We start from the raw sequence: 27,454 nt of genomic DNA, 5'->3' as shown, positions 1-27,454 counted from the left end.
CTCAGGAAAGGAGTATTATGTCAGAAACTAGGCCTCTGTGGCGCTTGCAGGATGAAAACACTGAGAAAGGAATCCACACCCAAAAGATTAGTTTATACCTTTTATTTTGTATTGGCATAAAGGTATTTAATAATCACAAAGAAACACCAGATGACAGAGTCATTATTACTACATATACACTGCTGTTTATAAAAGAAAAACATATGTACAGACGGGAAGGTTGCTGCAGCCTCACAGGGTCAGATGGCAGACATCACACCTGCTCCCCGAGATCCAAAAGACGAAACTTGTCTAGATTGTAGAAGCAGGCCTTGACGACTCGACCCCCGAAATAACGGCCATTTAGATCCACAACGGCTGCAGAGGAAGAGGAGGTCAAAGGTCAAACGGGATCATCAACATGTTTTAGAATCATCACGCGTTTAAACTTCGGCCCTCCTTTAATGTTACATCACTACAGGGTCACACGTCATGACCACAAACTTCAGCGTATTCCATTAAGACTTGATGAAATGCTGCAGCACAATGTAGTAGATAAAAGTACGGAGGATGAATCCTTTAAAATAGCAATATGAAAAACATCGGCCGATTACCAATCACAATTAATGAAATTGGGACATGTTTGTCAGTGCGCCCCCACTTCTGAAGGCTCCTACCAGCTTTGCACATCAACAGCTCAGATTGGGTTCGGTTTTTCAAGTCCTGCCACATATTCTCCGCTAGATTAGGTTTCAAACTTTGGCTAGGCCATTCTAACACATTACAACAACTTATGTTTATCCAAATAACTCCATTGGAGTGCTGGCTTTATGCTTAGTGTTGATGTACTAATGGCAGCAGAATATCCAGTCTCAGATGGTTTGGAGTTTTCCTGCCACTTTCAATTCTGCACTGGTTTTGTGTGGCATACATGAAATCGCACTAAAATACCAGGAAGTTTCTGTGGTTGTGGATTCATTGTTTAGTCCCCGTTATCTAAAAGCCCATCGACACACAAAGTTTAAACGCAGGACTATTTAAAACAACGTGTCACACTTTAACCTGTTCGAAGAATCTAGTAAAAACGGAACCGATGTGACGGCGTGCGTCACGCAAGCAGGAGTGACAAGGTGGCACTCCTTCAATAAGGACAGCAGCCGTTTCTGAAAGTCCACACACAGAAACGGGTCCTGTCCATTTACTTGGAAAGACATTCAGCAGAACCTCCCGGTCAGAGCCGTCATGGTCCCAAAACTAACCGAGTCCACCGGACCATCATGTGTAGAAACTTTAGATTCTATGGACTGGAATACTATTAACTGCTTGTCTTGTAAAATGCAAGTTGTTATAAATTGATGCTACATCAAAAACACAAACTGAACTCAAACTGACCCCAGTTAAAAACATCCAAAGAGAAGATTTGTTGTTTTTTTTTCTCTCCGCCCATCTCGACATCTCCTCAGTATAACCTGTTCTTTGAGAGCGCGCCCCGCTTTCTGGGAGCTGTGATGTAAGCGCGGTTCTGCCGCTGCCGCAGGGAGTAATGACATAACACCGCAGGGAGTCGAGTCTCACCTTGATTCCGATCTGGGTCGACCCAATTAAGAGTGAGACACACTTTTCGGCCCAAGTTATCGGAGCGGTTACACAACGGCGAAAAGAAAGCGAGGCCGTTACGTAAAAACACAAAAAAACAAAACCATTCGCCTTGGGTTGAACAAACGAGGAGAAAACGGCGGGTGAACGCTGACCTTTGATGGCCGACTCCACCCGCTCAAACTCTAGGAAGATCCTGACGGCTTCATCATCGGAAACGTCGGCGATCTGTGAAGGAGAGTAACCTTGTTTACTGTCTTTTGTTCTTTTTTTTAATCACTTTGGACGAACTCTGTCGAGGTTTTATTCTCCGCACCTCAAAAATGACACATTTCACAACTTTGCCGTATTTCTCGCACTCTTCTTTCGTCTCCCCCTCCAAGTCTTCGTCCACTTCTCCTCGACCCACCATGTTCTAGGAAACCGCAACACATTTTGGGTTTATGCTTTTTTTTTTTTTTTTTTTTTATAAAATACATCCTGTGGGAAACAAAAAAACTAGAAAAACACAAACATACCCTGAGCAGAACCACTTTGGTCGGGTTTTTCAGGATCTCCGTCAAGGGATTGGCCTCCGACTTCTTGGAAGAGTCCGCTGATTGGCCGGAAACGCATAACAAGACAACATTTACAGACGTGATAAAGATGTTTACTCGAGACGTGAAACTATTCGAGCCGCCGTTCAGTGGTGGCAGAGCTGACGTTGGCTCTGATGGAACAACAGAACCTGGTTTTATTGTCCGCAGCACGGCTGAGGAACGACTCTGACCGGGTCACTCAGCCGCGCTGCGGTTGGTGTTCCAGGAAAAGTGTCAACAAAACCCAGGAAAGAGATAAATGTCTGACTAAAACATTAGACAGAGCCAAACATTTGATCTGTCGGGAGACGGCAAAAGTTCACTCGGTCTCAGAACATTTCTCCAGTTTCAGGATTATGAGTCTTTTAAAATATTGCTTTTTTTTTTTTATTGTTATGCAGTCAGCCATATTTAAAGTAGGTAAAAAAATGATTTATACTGTTGCTAAAATAATAATTAAGATTTTTTTTTTTTACAACTGAAATATTTGGATTATTTTGATTCTGATTCCAGACCACGATAACTTCAATTTAATGGTAGTTTTAAAATGCTTATTTAGAAGAATATTATTCCTTTTCTACCATTCTGTTCTTAGATGTTAGTGGGTTAACTAGTCCAGCTATTTCTTTGACTAGTCTGATTAAGGTAAAAAAATAAAAATAAAAAACATTAAAAAAAAATTATTTTTTTTATTTTAGGCAACTGCAAATAATTCCAAAGGTGAACATTTGTCATTATTATTATTATTATTATTATTATTATTATTATTATTATTATTATTATTATTATCCATGAATAGATAATAACAGAGTAGCAGTTTTTTTTCACCCAGAGGTAAGATGTACACCACCATGGGGAACTCCAGGATTTTTCTCCTGGCATCTCATGAAGGGATTTTAAATGGTAGGAACGGTTTGTGCTGGAAGGTCTCACAGCTTCTTCTTCTGCAACGGCTATTTCTGACTTCGCTTTAGAAATCCTGACTGAAACTGTGTGAGTAGCTCCTGTTTCTTAACGCTGATGCCAGATGAGAAAAGCCTGTCAGAATAATCAGTAATGTTTCTAATTGATCCTCCTGGTCTCCTAACAAAATTGCTAAGATGGCAACAGGAGTTACTGTTGTTAGCCGCCAGGTGGGCGGGTCTTGTTGCGGTAAAGTAGAAGGGATTATGCCATTATTATTATTAGCAATATATTACTTGAGAATGATCCCAAAACAACAGTATTATCATTTATATCAATCATTTTTTGAGACAATTTATTGGCTAGCAAAATTTGTTGCCGTGACAGGCCTACTGGTGATTAGCATATTTCAGGCACACTTTAAAAAAAAGGATTTTAAGACATTTAAGACCTTTTTAAGGATGTGCAGAGACTCTGTTATCGGCCTGCCGGGTACTCAGTACACACCTACCATGCGACATGACAATCTGGCACAAAACTAAATGAAAAAGACAAACTGAGTGGAATGGCAAAACGTAACGTTCTGTACAGGTTAGAGGTGTAATTGTGTGGTTAGCAAACTGAAATACATAAAGAATAAAAAGAAGGCTTTGATAGACGTCTTCAGAAAACATGCACCACTAAAACAGATCTTGTTCTGCATTTAACTTCAAAATTTAGCAAATCAACATTCTTAAAAAAAAAAAAAAAAAAAACAGTTCACAATAATAGAACTGGAAGCACTAACACACATGCAGACACACTTTTTAAAAAGCTAGACATAAAACCAGAGAGAGCGTTCCCCACACAACAGAAGGACAATAGGATGGACGCCAACCTGCAGAGCCTCCGCTGGAAGGATCAGCCGCCCCGGACTGGCTCGACCCTGCTGCTCAGTCGCACCAACACACACACACACACACACACAAAATAAAACACACACACACACACACACACACACACACACACACACACAAAATAAAACACATGCACACAGAGTCACTGTAAAACATCCATTTGCTGCAGAATGACACTGTCTTACTCGCTGCTGCAGCTGAAACATCAATGATGAAGACATTCACATCAAAAAGCAGATGGAGACAGAGAAGCTCTGACGAAGCAGATTTAGCTGTTCATGCTGCTGACGGATAAAAAGGACACCGAGCCAACAGTGGAAACACAAACGCTGAGAATTAGAGACGTACGTTTTTCTGCGGCGTCCCCGATGATGATCTTCCCCCCCCTCTTGCTGGTCTTCTCCACAGACAGCGCCGTGCTCAGGCCCTGCTCATGCTTGCCGAGGCCCTGGCCTTCTTTGAAGCCGTACTTCTGCATGATCTTATGGGCCACTGTACCGCTGTTGGGGGAGAACACTCGTCACATGGGGGATTCTCGTTCTGGAGCTACCGAACTGGGAGGAAGAGGCTGGAGGACTGACCCCATGTTGGCTAGGAATGAACTGGTGGGGCCGGGCGGCGAGCGCGGCCGGTCCGAGTCTTCGTACATGGGAGGAGGGATGGCGGCCTTGGCTCCTCTGCCGGGACGACCTTCGTCTTCGTAGCCGTACGGAGACGGGCCTGCGGGGCAGAACGCAAACACTGCTGCTGGAAACAGGGACTGGACAATACTGCCCTCTGCTGGACTCTAACTGATTTAAAGTCTCCTTTTCCACCGTTTAAATGATTCACCATTTAAATTCTGAGGCATTAATTTGATACATTAAAACTGTCCGTGTTACATTAGGGAAATGTTCAAATGACGCCTCTTATAGGGTTCCTGACATTTTCCTAGTAAAAGGTCTTCCAGGATCAGCCAAGAGCAAATGAAAACAGAAGCAAATAAAGGATGAAAGAAAGAAAAATAAAAAGAGTGAAAGAAAAAAATAGAAAAAGGAACAATCCATGTTCTTGTGTCCAAGGAGAAAGGACACAAGTAAAGGAAGAGAATGAAGGACACATGGAAAAAAGGAGAGGAACCAAGAAACATAGGAGTATTTAGAGAAAGAGGGATGTAGAAGAAGATCATGCAGTGTGGAAGTACAGAGAGTTTTTCATAGTCTGATATTCTGTTTCCACACTAATCCAGACCTGGAAGATAAATGGAAAGCTTTTCCAGACGGCACAGGAACTCTGAACCTCCAATAACAAACTGACTGAGTTGGGATGTTACAGAATGTCACCGACCAACACCAGGCCGTCCATCATTTATGAAGCAGATTTGGAAAAGGTTACAGTTTCCAAACATTTTGAAAATAAACTCCTGAAAGTCAGCAGCTTCCAGAACCAATTTTACATAAGAATAATTCATCTGTAAACGGCCATTATTAATCTTTCTTTTGGGGGGTTTTTAAGCCCTGCATGGTTCTCCATCTACTTCTCCTCCATTCTCTCCTCTGTATCTCTACAGCTCACAGTAAACTCCCAGTGACACAAACAGAACCCTGAGAAAGTTGAGGAGTGTCAACAGTTCAGCAAGGCGATGCGATGAGTCGTCACATTTACCGTCTCTGTCCACGAGCGACGAAGGAGGGGCAATGGCTGCTCCGCCAATACCTGGAAACCACGGAAACAACACGTCACTTCCTGTTCTCACATCAAACACACGTTACTAATCATTGTCTAGGCTGCACAGTTGGTAGAGCTGTTGCCTTGCAGCAAGAAGGTCCTGGGTTCGATTCCCGGCTGGGGTCTTTCTGCATGGAGTTTGCATGTTCTCCCTGTGCATGGTGGGTTCTCTCCGGGTTCTCCGGCTTCCTCCCACAGACCAAAAACATGACTGTCAGGTTAATTGGTCTCTCCAAATTCTCCCTAGGTGTGAGTGTGTGTGTGAATGGTTGTGTGTCCTGTCTGTTTTCTGTGTTGCCCTGCAACAGACTGGCGACCTGTCCAGGGTGAACCCCGCCTCTCGCCCGAAACGTAGCTGGACAGGAACCAGCAACCCTCCCAACCCCATTAGAGACAAGGGTGTTAGAAAATGGATGGATGGAGGTCTAGGCTGCAGTGACACCTAGTGGCTCATTTTGAAAATTAGACAGAAAACAATTCATATGTGAGAAATGGAATATCATCAAAACAAAATGTATTTAATGACAAAAAAATAAATTTAAATTTAAACCAATTTGACTAATTCATATAACTCTACTTATATGTAGCTGGTATTATAAGCTCAGCTGATGTGCAGTTCTACCAGGTGTTTGCTAATTGCTGCTGGCTAGTCTGAAGGAGCTGAGACGGGGAATGAGAGGAGGGCTGCTCTCTAACAACTGAGGCTCAGAAACTGCAACTCTGAGGCAGAGCTGCGTCTCCAAGGTGGAGCTAGGTCCACTCAAGTGTTTTGCACACCTGGTTGCCATGGAGATTGACACATTTCTCTAACATGCATGATGAGGGAATAAGATTATAACACGATTTAAAGCTCAAGAAGGTAAATTTTACATAATACTGCCCCTTTAAGGGGAGCTTCTTGCTCCTTATTGGTCGATAAACTACATATCCCCATGGCAACAAGTACTCACTTCGCTTCCTCCACTCTTTCTCGTATTCTTCCTCTTCATCCGAGTCTTCTTCTGTTGCCGGGAAACGAGAGAATCCGCTGGGAGCGCTGCCTTCGTGTCTCTCTTTCCTCCTCCTGACACACACCAAGTTTCAGGATTTGGTTTGCGGATGTTCAGATTACATTTCAAAGTTTTAAAAAGCGGGGGGGGAAAAAAAGAAGAAAAAAGCTTTATTCACTTTTCCCTCTCTTCGATCTCCTTCTGTCGCTCCTGCTCCCTCTTGCGCTGCATCTCTTCCCGGTGGCGCTTCATCACCTTCTCGTAGTCGTTGGGGAACATGGGGTCGTACTCGTCAGCCAGTGGGATCAGAACGTCCCCGGAGGAGAATCCGCTGGGAACCGCATCCTGAGGGAACCAAATCCAGTTTAAAAATTAAAAATAAAAACATTCTAGGGGACAGTACTGGAGCGAGAGGCAGACCTTGAGTCCAACGGCGGCGTGCGGAGGAGTGTCTGTGCTGAGCCGGTCGTCACTGGAACCTCCTCTCTTCAGATCGATAACGGGAGCCAGAACGGTGGTCTGCTTCATCCGCTGAGTCTGGAACACAAGCATGACCTTTATCAAACATCTAATTATTTTTGTATTTTTTGGCATTAGTCAGACTTGTGTGATTCTTCTACACTTTTAATTGAAACTGAGCAGGACAGTTTTCACTCTGTCCTGCCCTCCACACTCCAGAGTTCCAGTTGTTAAATCCCAGAGGGAAGTTAAATGCTGCTGATTGCTGTGGGCAGGAAAGATCTCCTGCAGCAGTCTGTATTAAAGTGGTTCTTGTGTAGGCCTCTGACTGAAGTCGCCGGTTCTCAGGGTTGCCGGTTATTATTAGAGCTGCAGCTAACGATTGCTTCAGTAATTGATTATTCTGACAATTAATCGGATAAAAAATTTGAGACATTCTGATGATTTTTTTTTCTTAACCAGTTAAGGCTTTTTACACAATATTCAAAACATCAAAAGATGCAAATGAGCAAATCATTTAATTACTTTTTAAATAAAAATTAGCTGACAAGTATTTCTGTAACCCATAAATCGCAATTAATTCGATTAATCGTTTTAGCTCCACTTATTATTTTCTTCAGTTTCTTTTGATTTAAACTTGTGAACTATGCTCCCAACTCAATTTCTGGTGGCATTCAGGGTTTTTATTTTGTTTGGGGGTTTTTTTAAAGTCGGCGATTTCTTTTCAGAACGTTTTGGACAATTCATTCGATTCGGTCGCATTTCCAACATGGTTTAAAACTAAACTATCTGGCCACACCTGATTTTCAGATATGTGCTTTTATAAAAGATCCTAATAGGTTGAGACCACAGTAGCTGATAAAGTAGCAATTTAGTCTCTAGTCTGTATAAAATCCCAGGTTTAGTTCTCTGATTAAACAGATCTTGTGTTTGCTTGAGCAGTTGTATCCATGTTGTAAACATGCACTCTGGGAAATGTATGCGCCTATCCTAGTTGTTAATAAAATACCCGAGCAGTTGTGCACTAGTCCCTGCTCTGCACCTTTCCTGGCAGCATGGTGAGCTACCTTAGCCTGGGTCAGGGCCGCTTTCTTCACTTTCAGCTGAGACTGGAGCAGCTTGAAGTTCTTGGACCAGCCTTCGGTCTTGGTATCACTTGCACCGACACCGAGATCATCGTACAGCGACATGCTGCCCCGGTCAGTGCTGCCGCTTCCTGCAAACACACAATCACACACACAGGACTGGGCTTTAATTCAGACTCAGCGGCTTCGGTTTGCCCTTCATTGCGAAGTTAGAAGCGTCGGAACACCAACTAATGAGCAAAGCTAGCACACAGGTAGCATAGCTAGCTCACATCAAAATCAATAGCAGTTTAAATTGCCTGATATGTTAGCAAAGCTGACGGAATGATTGCTACAGTTTGCTAACATAAGCTAAAGCTAATATCACTGCTGACCTGTATTCTCTTGGGAGAAAATCTGTAATATATAAAAATATATAATTATAAGAACTCGCTTTCAAAGTTCTTATAATACAACCATACGGACATCTAATTTAGACATGAAAGGCTCTAGCACATTTGCTTTACCTCCACTCGTCGCTGTAGCTGACGCGACGGAAGCAGCGGAAGAACAACAAGACAAAAAAGAAGTTGCGTAACAATAAACGCGCCGCCTAGCGATGGGAGGATTTAGTAGAAATGTTTTTGCTTTATATTTCAACGTAAGCTTATTATTATTATTATTATTATTATTATTATTATTATTATTATTATTATTATTATTATTATTATTATTATTATTATTATTATTATTATTATTATTATTATTATTGCAAAGATGTATCTGCTTCTTCTTAATTCTGCAATAAAAGTGGCTGACTTGACTCGAGAACATCAGCAGGTGGCATAACCTACCAAAAAGATTGTCGCTCTAACTCTAGAGACTTCTCACGGGATGAGAAATGTGGCCTCACTTCTTGGACTTTGACCGTCAAAGCTACATTTACTTTCACTTGTCTTAGAACCACTGAGCTACAGTACAGTCGTTCTTTTTTCTCAAAATGCAATAATTGTAGTGCATGTCCAGGAGACATCTAGAGTGGCTTTTACAGGACAGACTGTTATGGCTTCTACTTTTAATTACACTTTTTCCCTCCACTCAACTTTATTTTCTGTCAAAAGGAACTGTTATGTATACCAAAACATGACCTTAAAAATAAAAATAAAAGCAAAACTATCCGAAATAAAATGTTTGAAATGATCCTTATTGCGTGTGTCATGAATCTATATTATACACTAGTTTCAGTTTTGCAATTAACTCACTAAAATAAAACGACTTTTTGATCCTTCATTGAGTTACGCTGTAAACTTGCACTTGCCCGAACGTATCGTTTTTGCCGACGACAACAACAAAAACTACAAATATGGCGTCGATTGAGTCAAGCCAGAAGTGCGCTCCGACTTCTTTGGCGATGCGCAACTGAAAGTCGGTGATTTTGAAAGTGAAACCGTGAGCGTGACGGCAGCGAGACCCTCGGTGGTGGCAGGTCACTCCCTGACGATGGTCTTACCGCGTGTGGACTTCCACGGGGAACATGCTGTAGAGCCGCGCCGAGCTGGCAGATGGATCCAGATCGATTCACCACTTCTGTCTGCGTCCTAATGGTGTGTCTTCTCGGAACGACGCGGCTCTCCAGCGTCGGTAGGGACAGAACGATCTCGGTCTATATTTACCCTATTTAATTAGTATTATCTATTAAAGTCAAATCTCATGCCTACATCATGGAATAGTGAAATTCAGACTGAAATACATTTGTTTTAATATTTATTTATATAGCCTATATTTTTGCGTGGTTAAATATTTTATTTACGTTCTCTATACAAGGTGGAGCCATGGTTTAAAATTACAAAACTAATAGCACAGCTCAAGTTCTTTAGGTGCAACTGTTAGTGATTTTGTAAAAAAAAAAAAGACCAACAACTAAATGTCTCCTAAATTAAGATAATAGCAAGTGTATTTGGTTATTAAGCAGATTTTAATGTATAAATTGACTCATTTTAAGGTTTTGTAGCAAACAAAATATTTTGAAATTAATAGAATTTGATCCAACATGGTACATAAAATTATATTTTATAGAAACGACAGCATTTTTTAAGTGGTTTTTCGGAACATCTATGAGTCACTAAGTCTAGAAATGTATATTTATATTAAGAAAACTTATTGCTCTATTAGTGTTCTGTTTATCTGAGGAATAAGATACTTCCTCTTTGCGGTTCACACGGACTTGTGCTTCAGGCAATTTAGCGTCCTGTTCTGATCTTCCGGGCCAAATCGTCATTAGCTATTGAGGTTATGCATAATAAAATGCATTAATATTGGTATTGGCCGATATTAATAAACAATGTTTGTTTCAGCCTTGCATATATTTTATGCAACAGTGTCAAAAGAGCACAGGAAAAAATATATAACACTACACAATATCAGCTTTAAAAGCAATATCAAGGTCGGATATTGATATCAGTGCAAATTGTCACATTGGTGCACCCAAGTTCAGATTAGATATTAAAAGTATTAGACAATAAATAAGTTGATGTAAATCAGTTTGTCAAGCTGTAATTTCTCCAAATGTTCCGGTTGCACCCTGCCTGAAGTGGCATCGAGGCGGACAGGATGTGGAAGGTGATCATAATTCCACCCCTTCTGGGCTCAGTTTGACTGACGTCGCCTAGCAACCCAACAAAACTCTGAAAATCCTCAACAGACTGGAGACAATTCCTGACTGTACATGCCAAAAAATTCAACTGAGAGGGTACGAGGCGCTCATTGGCTCCCTACTATTGACGTCCTGGGCGTTTGCCAATGTAATCAATATCTAAAGCTGCCACTGATAACCGTAAGGTCCTGGTTGTAAAGTTCTTCAATTTTGTTTCAGGATGTAATGGGTTTTTTTCTTCTTCTTCTTACTGTCAAACTCTAAAGTTATATAACATAAGCTTGTTTACAAAAAAAACAATCCACAGCATTGTCAGCTGTCTTTTTTTTATGAAGTCAGTTATGTAAAACATTGATTGTAGAAACACATGCAGCATCTACAAAAATGGAACTAGGCAAATATTACACAACAACATTTTTTCCTCTTTTGTTTTTTTTTCTTCCAGCTTTCAGTCGAACCTCTACACAAAACCAAAATTCTTGGTTTTAATTGCTAACAGGAGTTTTTGTTTAAGGATTTGTTTAGAAGAATATAGTGGCACGTGACTTTAAAGTGACAGTTTAAAGTTACTTTAAACTATGATTACGTAATTTTGGTCAACGCTTAATTATAAAGTTGCTTCAGTTGACTTCAAATTTTTAATTCTGATGTATATTTGCCCTATTTGAGGTGTCAGACAGAGCATCAGAGTAAAATCTAAAATATGCTTGTGGCTAACTTAATGACGTGCCTATATAATTGCTTTGCTAGCTGCTTGGTTAGCTTTGTGAATATGAGGCTTTTTTAAAAACTGTAATTGTTCTACTGTGACTTCGACATGTAGCATGCTAACGTGCTAAAAGTTCTGAGGTTTTTTTGTGTTTGTTTTTTATTTTTTTAAATTTCTCTTAATATTGCTAAACCTGACAATAGGGAAAAAAAAATTAACTCTGTCTAATGTATTCATTTAGTAAATAAGTCTAAATCATCACCCATCCACCCACCACACCTAACAGTTGGTGAGAACATCTCAACGTCTTTTTAAAGAAGTCATCATGTTTCATTCAGACTCAGCTCTGTAAATCTAAATCATTTCTCTCCGCATCCCTTCCAAAAATTGTGACACATGTAGCAAGCTTCTGGTCACACACTTTAGCATTCAACATGCTAACTGTCACCTGTCCAGTTTGAGATGTAGTTGTTTTTGGGGGGGGGGTTTATGAATTTTTGCGTTCTGTGCTCTTCCATGCTACTTGTTGATTATCTTTTTGTAACTGTGCTGTCTTGAACGCTAACTTTCGACAAACTAACTGAAGTTTGCCGAGTTTAAGGTGCAGCTCTTGTGTTATTTTGTAATTTCTCACTCTTCACTCTTATAGCTCTTTCCAGATTGTTCAACTGCAACTACTGCTTCTCCAACATCATTGCTGATATCTTTTCTCCTTGATGTTCATGTAAGCTCCAGTGCCACAAACTGTCAAAATGGCTCCCGTAGAGGTGGTCACACATCTGAATGATCTATGAATGAGCAGCATCTGGGTAGATTTCAATAACCGTAGAACTGGCTTGAGACCTGAATTACTTTTATGGAACTGAAAAGAGCGCAGAGTTTCATTTTACCCCTACTAGAAAAAGAGGATGTGAAAATCAAGCCATGGCGTGGCATTAGTTTTGATGTCGTTTTCCATGTGTGTATTTCTCTTTCAGGCCAGTGCACATGTCCAGAAATTCCCAGAAGGAATTTTACTTTGCAACCAGAAGCAGAGAACTGCTTCAATGTTGGCTACAAATATCGCTACTCGTGCATTCCCGGTTACGTGAGGAAGGCCGGAACGTCGAATCTCATCACGTGCAGCAATGATTCGAAGTGGACCACTACCAGACATCCACTCGTGTGCATACGTAAGGTCTTTTTCTTTCTCTTCCGACATTTCACAATGAAACCTTATCAAGTCACCGTCATGAGGCGTTGGGTTTCGGAGAGTTTCAGGAATAGAAACTCGACTAGGACACGTTTTATGGGTTGGTGCCCTCCGATGCAGGAAAACTAAATCAGAGGTGGCACGTGTAAGCTGAGAAACCATTTTTGAGACCGGAGAAACTAGTCTGAACCCCTGGAAACGCAGCACATGCATGTCCACACATGGAACTGGTGGGAAGAGATTCTGGCCTGCGTCTTGAACTCCTGCATGGGTGGATAGTCCTGCTGACACATCAGAACTGAAGAAGATATGAGAACGATGTTTTACAAGCCTCAAAATGAAGTAAAATTACAGTCTGAAGCAAGGATTTATAGGAAGCCAGAGGGGACGGGACGTAATGGGGTCTAAATCATCCTGTGTGAGAAGCACAAACCTGCGACGGTGTGTTAGGTGCCGTTGTAGATATATATAGATAAATAAAAAAACACAACTTGGAAGTGTCTGAAAAGTCAAAACATTGAGGGAGAAAACTGTGAAATTTTGGAAATTAATTTCACAAATTTCCTAGAAAAATCGTGAACAGTTTCAAAAGCTGAACATTTTCAGCATTTGAAACTCAAAAATGTCCATGTTGTTCCTTGAAAATTTCTGATATCAGAAAAAAAACAAACAAACATGTTTTACCTGTGCTTCTTTCCTGAAATATGTCTGAGATAAATCTGAAAATTTCAGAGGTTTTAGTGGGAATATGTTTCTTTTTGTTCTGGCTGCGACGCCATTGTAGGAACCAAAAAAACTGAGGAAAAGAAGCAACAAGAAATGAAATCCAAACGATGTTAAGCGAAGTTGCGTAAGGTAAACAAAAGCCAATTTGGTACAGATAAATACTTCAGGAAGTGAAATGAAGGGAACAAAAAAAAAAATCTCACTCAGCCTGTAAACTATGACAGGACCAGCTGCTGGTCTGAGCTGGAAATAAACACAGAGCCAGAGAAACCAGTCAACACAGCAGAGTGTTTACCAGTCACTGTTCAAGACTTTTGAGGATCGTTCCAAAGCTTTGTATCAGCATTTCTGACATCTTGGAATGACTTTTGTTAACAGCAGTTTTACACACACTGTGAGCAGGAATTTACAACATTCCCTGCTGATAGAACAACTGACCGCCATGGTAGTTGCGCTGTTTCAGTTTTAATTATGCCATTTTCTGTACACTGCAACACAAACAGCTGAAAGAACTCTTAACGTTTCCCATCAGCACATCAAAGGATGATTTTGGTTTGTAGACACGTTTCTGGTCAGGAAAAACATTCATGGTGTAATTTATGCTGCGGCAGGAATACATGATGCTTTTCTGTATGAAATAAAACTAATTAGATTGTATTATAATGTTTTTTTTTTTGTCATATCTGTGCATTATTAGTGGTTTGCTCCAGTTTATCAAGTCAAGTTTATTTGTTCAGTACGTTTCAGCAGCAAGTAAGTTTAACGCGTTTTGCAGCATAAGAACATATTTCAACAACCAATTATGAAACATTGCATTTCGTCAAATCCCAACAAGCAAATATACATCAGATATTTTGAGAAATGTTCCAGTTATGGTTCAAAGGCAGCTCTGAAAAGGGAAGTTTTCAACCTTGATTTAAAGGAATTCAGTGTTCTGGCAGCTCTGCAGTTTTCTGGAAGTTTGTTCCAGATTAGTGGAACAGAAAAACTAAATGCTTCTCCGTATCAAGAGCATCTTATTTTGTCTATGCATAATTCCAAGCAGTTACATCATACCTGCCAAACAAAGCTCCTTATTTATCATAAATCCAAAAGAGTCGCTCCCAAAAGAGAAACGGGTCAAGGCCAGTGAAGTTGTATTATTTTCAAACAGATGATGCATTTTCTAGTTCATCTAGATGTTACTCCATGAACCTTTCAAGTGTCGTCACGTTTGCCTTCGGTAGTTATTTACACAGAATAATGGAGGAGTTACATAGACAATGGAGGTTGGAGGTGGTGCGCCATAAATTATCGTCCTGTCTGAAACACGTACCGAGTATGAAACGTAAAGAGCGACAGTAAAGAAATAAAATAACGTTGACTTAATACTGTTGCTTTTTACTCAGATCTAGTATCAGATCTAAATGCTATTCTATAGGAACACTTGACATGTCAAAGACGTCAACAGTGTATTAATTTTAGCTCATTATACAAAATAGTTTAAAAAGTGTTCTATTTAAGGAAACCCAGCAGATGGCATCAAGTTGTTGATTTACTGTTTTAAAGGCTCATAAAAAATACTGGGAGCATAAACCACCTTGATGTTTCTGAGATCGAACCCCATTAGCCGGCCTTTGTCTAGGACCCTCTTATGCTAGCTGTTTGCTTCACATGATCGAAACTTATGCTGAATGAAACAAATCAATCGACAGGTAAGACGTTAACTGCTAATAAATGTTCAACAGAATCCCTCTTCAAGCCCCCTGACCTCTTCCTTTCTGACCTGGACGTTAATGAACTCGCTTTCATTGTTTCAGCTCATCCAGACTCAACTACTCCATCACTGCCACACATTCCAGGTATGAAACTTTTTTCTTTTTTTTTTCCGGACGTTAAAGAGCAGCAAAAACTGCAGTTTTATTTTATTTTAGTTAAAGATTAAAGATTCTTTTTGCATAGTTTTAATGTAAGTGCAATGCAACAAGTGTTACGGATATCCTTAAGCAGACTATTTCTGTTTGCTAACTCATTGTAAATGTAGATGCACTGTGCTACCAAAGCAGTTTAATGTATCATATTGATTTATTGCTCTCTCACACTGTTAATAAAAAGACTGTCAATGCAGAATGTTGATCATTCTGTTGCCTGTACCAGCTTGAATTATACAGTACGTTAATACCAAAGGGTAAAAGGTGTGTTTGATCGAAAATACTAATGAAGTTTAGCGTTTATTTTCTAAGTTTGGATACTATTTGAACATAGAAAGATTCTCAAAAGAGAGCTAAACACTCCCAGATAAAGGTTTACTCATTTAGAGTTATTTCAGAGCTTTTAAACCCTCTGTTCCTCCTTGTAGCAGTTTCTTAGACCGGATCTGTGGTTCTTAAACAGGACCTGGTTGAATACCAAACAAGATGTTGAACATCTTATTCCCCTCAACGTCTTTTAAAGAATCTAAATTGGAAAAGTCCGTTGTAGAGTTTTGAGAAAGGGCTGATCTATGTTCGTCATCACACTGCTGAATCAGAAGCCAACTTGACCTTGTGTTATTTCATAAGTTGCGGAACATCGATTGAAAAAATAAAATAAACGAAACAAGGTTTTGTGTTTTCTACTCAGATGTTCAGAATGCTGATGAAAAAAAATCTAGAAGTTTTAGTCTGGAAGTATGGAGCTCTGAATGAGAAAATATAATTCTGAGAATCTGTTTTATTGCCTTATAATAATAATCAATAGACCGAAACCCCAGACAAGCGGTGTGTTTAATCCACGTCTTCAGTAAGGATTAGAGACCACACATTTCACTAACATGGGTAAAACGCAAGTAATTTCTTAAATATGCCATAAAAGAAGCTACTAAAACAGCCACACACCATGACAGACATATTAAAGATCGTTGATTCAGAAGAGTTAAAGCATTTGAACGAAGCGAAAGAAGCTCTAAAGTTGGGAAATTACATTTAGACTTTTACCTAAAATATGAATGGGTTGTGTTTTACATATTTTGTTTAGCTTGCATTTGTTAGATTGCTGTTGGATGAGTTTTCTGTATAATAATAATAATAATAATAATAATAATAATAATAATAATAATAATAATAATAATAATGTTAAAATTTGGATGTTTTGTAGGAATAGTTGTGTATCATCTGCATACAGTGAAATTTAGTGTTTTGGTTTTATCTTGCTTTTTCTTCCTCTTGATTTTTTTTCCCTTCATTGTTTTTATGCCCTGCTGTATTAACTGATGAGCTCTGAAGTTGATTGACAAACTATTAATGTATTCTGTTTCAGATGGTTTAAGCATCACAACTGCGGCACCAAACCGACCAGGTAGGATCAATATGCGCAACTGAAAGAACATGAACATTATTTTTGGGTTTTGCTGCAAATCCAAGGAGGATTCCTTTACAAATACATTTTGTTTATATATCAACCTCTAAACTCATATCCTTGTATCTTTGATCAGATTACTGTTTCATAACTTTAAACATAAAGTAGATTTTTTTTTTAGGCTTCTATAAACCAAATGTTTTACAGCCACTGGAGGATCAGTATTGGTCAGGCTTTACTTCTACAGTTCCCGGGTTTTCTATTTGCCTAAATTCCTCGCTTGAAATGAACACATGAAAGAGGTTTTAGATTGTAACAGTATCTCTAGGTGTGACTACATTAGTTACAACAACATTTAATTTTCCTCTGGTAAAAAGTATTCTTGAACTGAATTGAATTAAGTCAAAAGGTTCATATTTTTTCAGTTGTGACAAGTGTTATAACTTTTTGCTGCTGCTTGTTTTGATAAAGCAGCAGACATAACAAGACACAAACCTGCTGAAGAAAATGAAACATTAGGTTATGTTTTCATACCGCCACATGTTCTGCAGTGATACTTTTATCAATATGTGGTTCAAGTATGTGCATAAACGCATATTTGTTATTTCACCTAGAGGGCAGTACTGCGTGTTTTTAGGTGACAGGCTGAAACATGCTGGTATGTGGGCTACAGTAAGTAAAGACTAGACTTAAGTATTCCAGATTATAAAACAGAATGTAGAATAAAGAAGAGATGAGTAAATGTGTTTAAATTCAAAATTCAATGTTAAATTATTTTTTTATTTGTTATGGGGAAGAAGAAGCTACCCCCACCAACCTGGCCCTATGTGGAAATATAATTACCCCCCTTGTCAAGTCATGAATTATGGGTAAGAGAACCGATTTTTGGTGTTTTTGATTAATCATCACAAAAACATCACAGAACGAGAACCAGTCTGACACGAGACAGCCTTAAAATCATCATAGTCGACTGGACTTTGTTTTTACTTTTTTTTTAATTTTGCTTCAACTCATATTTTATTTTATTCTTGTGTTTTAGGTTATTAGTGTTACTTTTACCTCAGTGCCTCATTTTCCTGATCTTCAATAGCTCTTTCCCATTCACTCATTCATTCACCTGAGTGTCATCCTATAATATTAATACACCCCGGTTCAGTTAGTCCTTGTCAGATCCTCTCTGATCTTTCATTTAGATTTCCTGATGCAGTCTGCACATTTAACTGTTTTCCCACTTAGCTTTACCCGCATCGTCTCTGAATCTGAGTCCCCAACAACACCAAGACATGACAGCAGTTCTGATCTGAAGGTTCCAAAACATTTGAGAAGCAAAGCCACAAACACATATCAGTCTGGGAGCAGTTGCAGAGAAAATCTGTGGTGTGATTTGAAGCCTCCCGTTCATGCTAGAAACCCTCAAATGGGTCTGAAAAGAGGAAACACTCAGCCACACTGTGTCCTACTCATCAAATTCTTAGAAATTACGCAACTGGTTGTAAAAAAGTTGATGAATGAGTAAAACCATCATCTGAAGATGCTCTAAGTCACATTGCGCCCCCCCAAATACTTAAATGACAGCAGGAAGAGAGTTGGTTTTGCTAAAAAAAACAACAAAAAAAAAAACAATAAATGGTAGCTTCTTTTTCTATTTTGCAGAAACTTCCACCAGCTATTCAACTGGAAGAAGCTCTACTACTGAAACTACAAGCTCAGCTAATATGAAGCAAAGTACATCAGGTAAGAGGCTTAGAATTAATATCTGCTACTTTTACCCAATCAATCAATCGTTATTTGAAGAGCATCCAAAGTGAGCCAAAGGCTATTCAGGTACATAAGGGTCAACCAAAAAAGTGGCATAAAAGTTTTCTGTATTATTTTTATTATAAATGAAAACACGAACTATAAGACACAAACACCTATAATAAAACAGTAAGCCACTAGGGGGCACCGGCAGCAGTTTGCTTGTCGATTCCCGATCTTTATAAAGCCTGATCTGCCGTTTCTTGACCAATAAGGACCAACACCTGCATTGTGGCCCTAATACAAAGTCAATGTTTCATTCCAAACTCTATTAGATTTTAATGTGTCTGACTGTTTAAATATAAAAAAACAGACAAAATTAAAGTCTTGACATCTCAGTATGAGTGTATTCTCAGTAGTTGACCTGTTCTGTACATTTAGGTAGATGCTCTTAGGTTGGTATTAGTTCTTACTTTCTAGTTAGTTAGGTTGTCATGCCACAATCGCATATCCACTCTATTTAAGATTCTTGGTTTCCATTTTTAGAGTAATTTTGGTAGACCAGTCGCTCCTGAGAAGGTCTGGATTTCTAGACTCCCAATCCCTAACAAATGGCTTTATATGATGTCATACACCTTGCATTTGAAGTTTATTGAAAAATAGGAATTCTGAGTCCTGACAAAGTTGTGTAGGTTTAGAATACAACTTTGCATGAAAGAATATATTGGTTTTCTGGTTTCTTTTACTTTCAGATGTGACGTTTTTTTTATAATTAATGTGGCAAAATAATCTTTTTGTGTGTAGTAACTAAAAGCACAACCACAGTGGTTTCCTATAAAACTCGGAGCTCCACATACTCACCAAGTAACCATAGCAACGGAAACAGCTCTATGAAAGATATCTACGCAGAAACCTACACAGGTAATTTTATATCCTAACTTCCTGGAAGAATCTAGCTTGATGCTGGCTACAGTTATTGACACCTTTGGTAAAGATGTGTAAACAGCCTTAAAATAAATGAATCTGGGTCATTTGTCCATATATCCATCAAATGTGGAAAATACCAAGGAGATGGTCTGTCTCCCACTGGTGGTGTACATAGACCTGAACCCCCTCAGCTAAATAATCAGCAACACTGGCTATGGATACCAACTCAGAAATAGGCAAACTTTCCCGAGATGGATTGAGTTGCGCTGTATGCTAAGAGTGAGCAAGACATTGATTCACTGGTTCACACCAGAATACCATTTGGGCTGGAGAAATGTGGCCATATGACGACTGAAAAGAGGGTCCACAGAGAGAGTATTGGACCCCCAGAAAAGAGAATGGTAAATGTCAAGGGAAATTATGCCTTGGAATACTACAGGCAAAAGGCAACCACAAAGAGGCCACAAGACAAGCAGCAACAGCCAAATACCTGCAATAAGTAAGGCAAGTTTGTGGGATTCTGCTCAATGGCAAGAAGAAGGTCTGGGAAGTCAACAGCTGTGCCTAATCAGATACCCTGCTAGGGTAATAAATTTATCAAGCACACAAGCTTCTTACCATTTATGGTGGATTTCACCATAAATGATCCAGTATCCTCAAACTGTAAGCACACAGAAGGAGGCAGAGGTCTCATGAGCATCAGAGATTAAACATCCAAGCTCCAAGAGTACATCAGGAAGATGGCTCCAACGGATGAAGCAGTCTGACAATAGAAACTGGAAGAGAAGGAGGTGAAGCAACCATCATGGGAGGATAAACCCCTTCATGGGACGTAACCCCAACAGACAGCTGAAGTGGCCAATATGACCAAATCCTACCAATGGCTGGAGAAGGTTGGACAGAAGACATGAGCAGATGTTGAGCACCAGAGCAATAGAAACTTACCATACCTGGTATTTACCATACCAGGCAAGATCCCATTTGCAGGTTGTGCAAAGAGGCATCAGAAATAATACAGCATCTCACACTGTTACCGGGTGTAAGATACCAGGCCAGGACAGGAATACATGGAATGCCATTGCCTACTCCCGTTCTTTGCAGGCGTGGATTTAACTGGTTCAGGCCAGATTTGTTTCCATTTGCAGATCCTGTGTGGATCCTCCCAGTGTATTTGCAGGGACCGTACAGCATCAATTGGAGGGGGAAACCCACAACAAACAAATATTGAGATTTCGGAGAAACTGACTGCCCAAGAGTACACACCTAAAATGACATCATCAGCGCATCCACCACACCTTCAACATACTCAGACGCGCACAAATTGAGGAAGGCAATTTATGCGCATGTGTTCCTCAATTTGGCCAGAACCAAACCAGACATTAATCGGCTAGAGCAGTGGTTCCCAGATCCGGTCCTCGGGGCCCCCCTGCCTGCATGTTTTAGATGTGCCTCTACACCAGAACAGCTGATTCAAATGATTGCATGACATCTTCTGCAGCCACCAAGTACTGCAGGAGCCTGTTAATCACCCAAAGATTCAATCCAGGTGTGTGGCAGAAGGAAAACACCTAAAACATGCAGTCCAGCCCTGAGGACTGGAATTGGGAACCACTGGGCTAGAGGGAGACTTAACAATGGAGAAGGAACTGAAGTAGATGCCATATTGTACAGAAACATCTGTGCAAAGTACGAACTACATCAGAGTGGAATGACTGAGTTAAGATCTAATGGGATTTCAGAACCAAGTGGCAGGGCTTCATGTCTTTTGCTCTCAAAACCTTTAATACTTGTGTTTGCATGTTCAGTTTGAAAGCCGGACTTCATGTCTTTCTTCCCAAAACTTGTAAGGCTTGAACTCAAAACTTCTGCTCGCTTTCAAATATTCACTGTGCTTTCCTCAAACCTTTCTCCTCACGCTCAAAACTTGTCTCTGCTCGCTTGGCTTGAGACAAAGAGCCACTCGCCCCGCCCAGGAAGTCGAGGGTGGGTGAGAGAACAACCAGCCATAGACAACAAGCATTTATTTGTCGTGGCGATTGACTGCTGCATCTTGTTTTGATTTCCTAACAGCGAGTCGTGTGTGGTGGCAGGATGAGCTCTTATCCAGCTGGGTGGCCTGTGTGTGACATAACACTGAATGTTAGGTCGTTACTGATCACTATTGGAAACCAAAAGGCTGGAGATTCCTCAGCAGTAGTTCCCACAAACTTTGATCAACTCAACAAACAAGCTAAATGCACTCAGACGCGTTTGACGATTTCTGAAAAATTGCGTGCAACTTTATGATGATGCAGTTTCCTTTAAGGCTTGTTCCACATCTTTATCAAGGGGCAGAACAACATTATGGTTGAAATAAACGTTATTTAATGTAAAAAAAAAAAAATCTATAATTCAGAATCCATTATGTTGCAAAAATCAACATGATGATTTTTCCACTATAAAAATTTCTGACAGTAAGGATGATAGAACAAGTGTTTTAGCTGAGTGTGTTTGTTTCCCATTAGCAGCAGACGCCAAAACAATTGCCATCACTTTATCTGCGGTGATCCTATTGGCTTCCACGAGTGGCATCATCTTCTTACTATATCGAAGGTAAGCTGGAAAGTGAGCACTGGTATTAAACAGAGAGCTCAAGGATTCATGTTGACAAAATGTCCGGTTTTTTTTGTTTCATTGCCTCAGGAGAAAAAGACCGATTCCCCCTCAGGAAACAGAGGAGATGCAGCCAATAAACAACTCCTCTTGAGCCGTGGTGTAGAATTTGTACAGAGTTTTTTAGAGGAACTGCAAAAAAAGAGGAAGGAAGAACAAGCGGCCTGTATTTCAAAATGAAATATAGGCTCTCGTGCTTGTGACATGCTGTTTTGAAGCCTGGGATCTGCCATCTTGTTTACTTTATTTAAACAAACAGGTCAAATTATCTGGAAATATGTTATCTTCAGCTAAGATTTATTCAACATATTCTAAAAGGAATAGAGAAGTCTGGGGTAATTTGAGCCAAAGGGTAAGTTGATTTATGACATTAATTAATCATGTGACTAAATAGGAGGAATGTATCATTTAATTAAGTCCATGACTGTAAGAACCTCAAGGGGAAAGTTATTACATATTTATTTCCCTTTACCTAGCAAAGTTAAAATTACTCTAATTATTCCAGAGTGGAGCCGTAGCGCCGGCGCTAACGCCATAATAAGCGGGAAAAACCCCCCATTTTTCCCACCTGAAAGTGAATTTAGTCTATCATAAGTTTAATAAAAATTGTGTTTAGACTAAAACGAATATTTTAAATTTTGTTTTATATGTCATTTGAGCAACAATATGTGGTCATAAATCAAAGATAATTTCAGTTCAAGTTCAAATGCTAGCTTTTGAAATTGCTCGTTGCTTGTTGAGATGCTACCACCCAACCACCGACTTGAAACAAGGATCCAAATTGCCTTTTTTTTGCTCCAAATTTTACCTGTCTTCTTTTTTTTTATGCTACTTTTTCTTTTTTTAAATTTTTTTTTACTAAACAGCACGTCATCTGTTGTATCCGTTGAATTGTGTACAACAGCTACGGCTTAACTTGCCCCGCATCAATGCTTGTTTTACCTCACATACGGGGTAAGTTGAGCCATAAAAAAATAAATTCTACAATATCTAAATAGTTCACACTTGTTCCGATTATTTGAAGAGATGGATAACATCCTTAAATATATGCAAATATATAGGTTGAAGCTAATATAGGTGCCTTGGTGTATTAGCTAAACATGAAAAATGTCTCTTCTTACCCCAGTCTCTCCAAAATACTGAAGTCAAAACCGTAACTACCCATTAGGACTGTATTATCTTCTTATAGGAAAAAATTTTAAGTTTGATTGTTTGTGTGTGTGACAAATAGCAAACAGTTTTATGCAATGTTCAAACTTAGGATCTCGAGCCGTATGATATTAGTGATATAAAAGAAACCTTTATGCTGCTGAGCCATCCGGCCAGCCAGAGACAGCCCAAGATCATATGGGGCCCTGAGCAGAATTTGATTTGGACCCCCCCTAATAAATAAATTTCATGTATTTTTTGTTGTTGTTGTTGTTGTTGTTGTCGTTAGTTTTTTTTTAATGAAGGGAACAGAATAATTTTCTCAACTCTCAAGTTATTCACATCATATTTATTGCATTGAAAAAAGGAAATAAGCTGTTATCTCACTGACCTGCAGGTACAGTGTGCTTGAAATGTAACTCACTTGTTGAGAGCTTCCCCACAGCATGATGCCTCCACTACCTTCTTTCACCACAATGACTCTGAACGGGCATCTGACTGAAGACTGTTGCTGTGTGACAAAATTGCATTTTTGTTGAACAAACACCTATTCAAAGAGTTGGAACAGATATTTTTGCTATAATGAGGCCTCAAGGTTTGGCCATGTTTATAGAATACAGTGTAAATGTTCTGAAATTGGTTATGCAAAAGTAGAGTGGATTTTTTAACAACTATGAACTTTGCAATCAGATTATTATTATTTCCTCTATGTGATTACAACTGGTAGGGATTTATTTAGAAAAATTCAAGTTTATAAAAAAAAACCCCATAACATTTGAAGTTTTGAAATCTGTAACACTTGGGGGCCCTCTGATGGCCTGGAGGTCCAAGCAGCAGCTCGGCTCCCTATGCCTTAGTCCACCTCTGTGACCAGCACACAGTGCTTAGTCCATGTATATTTTATAATGTTTAAAGTCTTTTTTTGATTTCTCTATTTTTATTCTTTTCAATCAAATCACTAATATCAATGGTGTGCTTTTGAAGGCATGCACTGTTTCACTCTATAGCCTTAATCTTATATGATGCCTCAAAACTACTTTGCGATAATGTATCAGTGGAATGCACTTGTTGGAACACTTTCATTTTTTGTGACCCTGTACATATTCTTATCTGTTGCTTGACCTAAACAGTCATGAAATGTCAGGAAGTTGGCAATCATTTGGATTTTTTTGTTGTTTATACTTTCTGTACTGTCATGCATTTGTGAAATTAACTGACCCATGTATTCAGAATAAGATGGATTTAATAAACAACTACATTTTTACTTCTGGTTATTATATTACCTGGCATCCACCGCAGGGGTCCAACTCCAGTCCTCCCGGGTCGTGTCTTACGAGGCAATCCAACTATTAGTTTCAGGTGTGATATACCAGGCATACATCTATATAATAGTTGGAATGCTTAAGTCTGACACTTAGCTGTAGATGGTTAGCAGCTAGCTAGCCAAAGAACTAGATGCTAGCTGTTAGAGTTCTGAACTAGCCAAAAGCAACTGACACAATATTTGCTTTTACACTGAAGCCACAAACGTATTTTTAGCTTGACAGTTAGCTTTAGACAGTTAGTGACTAGCAAAAGAACTAGCTAGCTGTGAGTTTTTAACTAACCAAAAGCAACTGACGACGTTTTACGCTGAAGTCACCAACTAGCATTTTTAGTCTGACAGCATTAGCTGGATCTAGACAGAAGAACTATGCTAGCTGTTTGAGTTTTGAACTAGCCAAAACTGAAAATGCTGTTTTACACTTAAGTCACAAACTATTATTTCATTGGAATTATATGTGCTGGACCAATATAAACTAGTTCCTATTTATGAAATTGGAAGGAATTGATACATGGCTGTATCAGAAAATGTTTAGCATGTTTTCTTACAGGATTCCAGCTTTAGGTTACATCCATCTTCCCAGTAGCTACACCTCTGTCCCTGTTGAAGAAAAGCATCGCCACAGCATGATAATGCCACCACCATGTTTCACCGTGGCAATGTTACGTTTAGGGTAATACGTCTAGTTTTCTGCCACACTTAGGGTTAGGTTTGCACTCAGACCAAGCTGTGTAATTTAGTTCTCTTGGGACCAGAGCATTTCCTTCTAGGCCTATGTTTCCTGAGTCAAATCTGATCTGATGTTCATTTGATTTAGCTCCCACAGTTTAGTCAGGCGGTGAAGAATGACCTTCATCTGACAACTTTATGAAAATCTCTTAATATATGGATGCCTGCATCAGTTGAATATTTACATGCAACTAATGATGTTTACATCCTCCAGCATGTAATTCTTGTCTGAGCTCTGACACATTTCTGCAAGTTTCCAGCACAAATCTCAAAGATGAACTGCTTCGGTTGATGATTTTGGAATTTTTAAGTCCGTTACAGTCGGATTGTTTATTCCTGCGTAAACTCCAGCAGGCCCTTTGCCCACAGCCTATCTCAAAAGTAAACAAATGATGGGTGGGGTGTCGCCTGGATGTGTCGGCAGACCATAACGGGGCCAAGATAGAAGCACGTCGTCACACTTCAGTCAGTTTATAACACAAAGTTAATTTGGAATCTTGTTTTGGAAGTAACAGTAGTTAACCCTGGAGTTAACCCGTGCATACAGACCTCACATAGAGCCGGAACCTTCTGGGAGGAGATTACAGTAACCTCTGTTCTGCTATGAAGCCCGTTCATTTGTAAAAGTGTCACAATTCTACACATAAGTTGCTAAAATAAATGTATTTAATATAATTATTAAAAGCTAAATTGAGATGCTAAATTGAGATACCAACTGCACAGTGGCGCAGTTGGTAGAGCTGTTGCCTTGCAGCAAGAAGGTCCTGGGTTCGATTCCTGGCCGGGGATCTTTCTGCATGGAGTTTGCATGTTCTCCCTGTGCATGGTAGGTTCTCTCCGGGTTCTCCGGCTTCCTCCCACAGTCCAAAAACATGACTGTCAAGTTAATTGGTTTCTCTAAATTCTCCCTAGGTGTGAGTGTGTGTGTGCATGGTTGTTTGTCTTGTATGTCTTTGTGTTGCCCTGTGACAGACTGGCAACCTGTCCAGGGTGAACCCCGCCTCTCGCCCGGGACGCAGCTGGAGAGGAACCAGCAACCCTCCTGACCCCATTAGGGAAGAAGGGTGTAAAGAAAATGGATGGATGGATGGAAATTGAGATGCACTAATTAAGCAAGTGAATGTTGCGATGATCCAGAATGAGTCATTTATTTATTTTCGATCGGGTCTTTAAAAACACTTCCACTAACTATTTTAATAGTTAAAACACAGAATATACCTTAAAATACCGTAATATACACAGTAGAAAGCGTCTTAGCGCTGCCACAGAGAAAAGCATCCATTGTCTTTCCTGTCTTCGATCTTGGGAGATACAGCCAATCAGAAGCCACGGAAAATGTATTGCATTCTTTGATTGCAATCAAATATTTGCATATTTGGATGCCATATGGTCTTCAATAAAAACCTGTGAGACAGGTATTATTAAAGATTAACAGACTTTTTGTTTGTTTATTTGGGTTGCAAGTTACCGTCTCCGCTAATGACTTCGGCTAATAATAACAGCCGTTGTCCTTATTAGAAACTACTACAAAAACAGTTACACACACTTAAAATACCATTAGTAACACAGCACTCACACTGCTGTTCAGAGTACATCCTTTTGGCAGCCGGTCAGCTGTTGAACATCGGAGCCATTTCTGATGTGTTTGTTGATTTAGTTTTCATTTTTCATGTTTTTTTTATTTGTTCAAAGACGCTTAGTGTTGCTCCAGTAGTGAACAGCAGCACGTAAAATGGTGCTTTTCTAAAAAAAACACAAAAAAAACCCCACCTTTTTGTCCCCAATAGTGAAAATAATTCCACTGTCTAGTTTTTTGTTGTTGTTGTTGTTTTTCTTGAGCCCTTGTCCAAACACAGCTGTCGGAGGAATAATGGAACGAAACAAGAAAACATGACGCCTTTGTGTTTCTTCTATCTGTCAACATGCTTTACACATTCTTATTTCTAACATGTTATTATGAACATTTTTCATTTTTCATTCTTTTGGTGCCCCCTGAGGTGCATGACAGCGTGTGCCCATAATTCCATAATCCTCGCTCTCCTTTCCATTGACCAGGGTTTAACACAGGGATGGGCAATCCTGGTCCTCGAGGGCCGGTGTCCTGCAACTCTTAGATGTCTCCCTGGTCCAACACACCTGAATCCAACAGCTGAATCATCTCCCAAGTGCA

The 27,454-nt window shown here is 39.6% G+C and overlaps 2 protein-coding genes across 9 annotated transcripts in view; one reads left to right on the top strand and one right to left on the bottom strand.

Annotated features, from left to right (window-relative positions):
• Positions 1-24,495, top strand: part of LOC122826259 (interleukin-15 receptor subunit alpha-like) — a 45,592-nt gene extending 21,097 nt beyond the window's left edge. Inside the window, exons 1-8 of one of the 6 annotated variants that reach the window (XM_044107902.1) lie at positions 9,579-9,812; positions 12,511-12,705; positions 15,251-15,292; positions 16,728-16,766; positions 18,420-18,500; positions 19,308-19,424; positions 21,935-22,022; positions 22,113-24,495. In XM_044107902.1, coding sequence (XP_043963837.1) covers positions 9,734-9,812; positions 12,511-12,705; positions 15,251-15,292; positions 16,728-16,766; positions 18,420-18,500; positions 19,308-19,424; positions 21,935-22,022; positions 22,113-22,176 — 705 coding nt within the window. In that variant the 5' untranslated portion in view covers positions 9,579-9,733 and the 3' untranslated portion in view covers positions 22,177-24,495. Of the gene's footprint in view, positions 1-9,578; positions 9,813-10,847; positions 10,973-12,510; positions 12,706-15,178; positions 15,293-16,727; positions 16,767-18,419; positions 18,501-19,307; positions 19,425-21,934; positions 22,023-22,112 lie in introns of those variants that run through there. The other 5 variants (XM_044107900.1, XM_044107901.1, XM_044107898.1 and 2 more) reach the window with 5 other exon arrangements.
• On the bottom strand, positions 91-9,777 carry rbm17 (RNA binding motif protein 17). Of its 3 annotated transcripts, none has more exons than XM_044107895.1 (13): positions 9,682-9,777; positions 8,175-8,323; positions 7,069-7,185; positions 6,827-6,993; positions 6,610-6,722; positions 5,597-5,647; positions 4,534-4,672; positions 4,301-4,452; positions 3,934-3,984; positions 2,094-2,170; positions 1,892-1,990; positions 1,731-1,803; positions 91-357 (listed from the first exon to the last, which is right to left on the bottom strand). In XM_044107895.1, exons 2-13 carry the CDS (start codon positions 8,295-8,297, stop codon positions 254-256), a joined length of 1,266 nt encoding a protein of 421 aa, XP_043963830.1. In that variant the 5' UTR covers positions 8,298-8,323; positions 9,682-9,777; the 3' UTR covers positions 91-253. The 3 variants fall into 3 exon arrangements, with proteins under 3 accessions (XP_043963830.1, XP_043963829.1, XP_043963831.1); XM_044107894.1 differs by lacking the exon at positions 9,682-9,777 and adding an exon at positions 8,699-8,779; XM_044107896.1 differs by lacking the exon at positions 9,682-9,777 and adding an exon at positions 8,567-8,712.
• Positions 24,496-27,454: the final 2,959 nt, after the last annotated feature.

Source organism: Gambusia affinis, linkage group LG23 (assembly GCF_019740435.1).
Source record: "Gambusia affinis linkage group LG23, SWU_Gaff_1.0, whole genome shotgun sequence".
In the NCBI taxonomy this organism is placed as follows: Eukaryota; Metazoa; Chordata; class Actinopteri; order Cyprinodontiformes; family Poeciliidae; genus Gambusia; species Gambusia affinis.
This window is presented reverse-complemented; position numbering and strand designations above follow the sequence as displayed.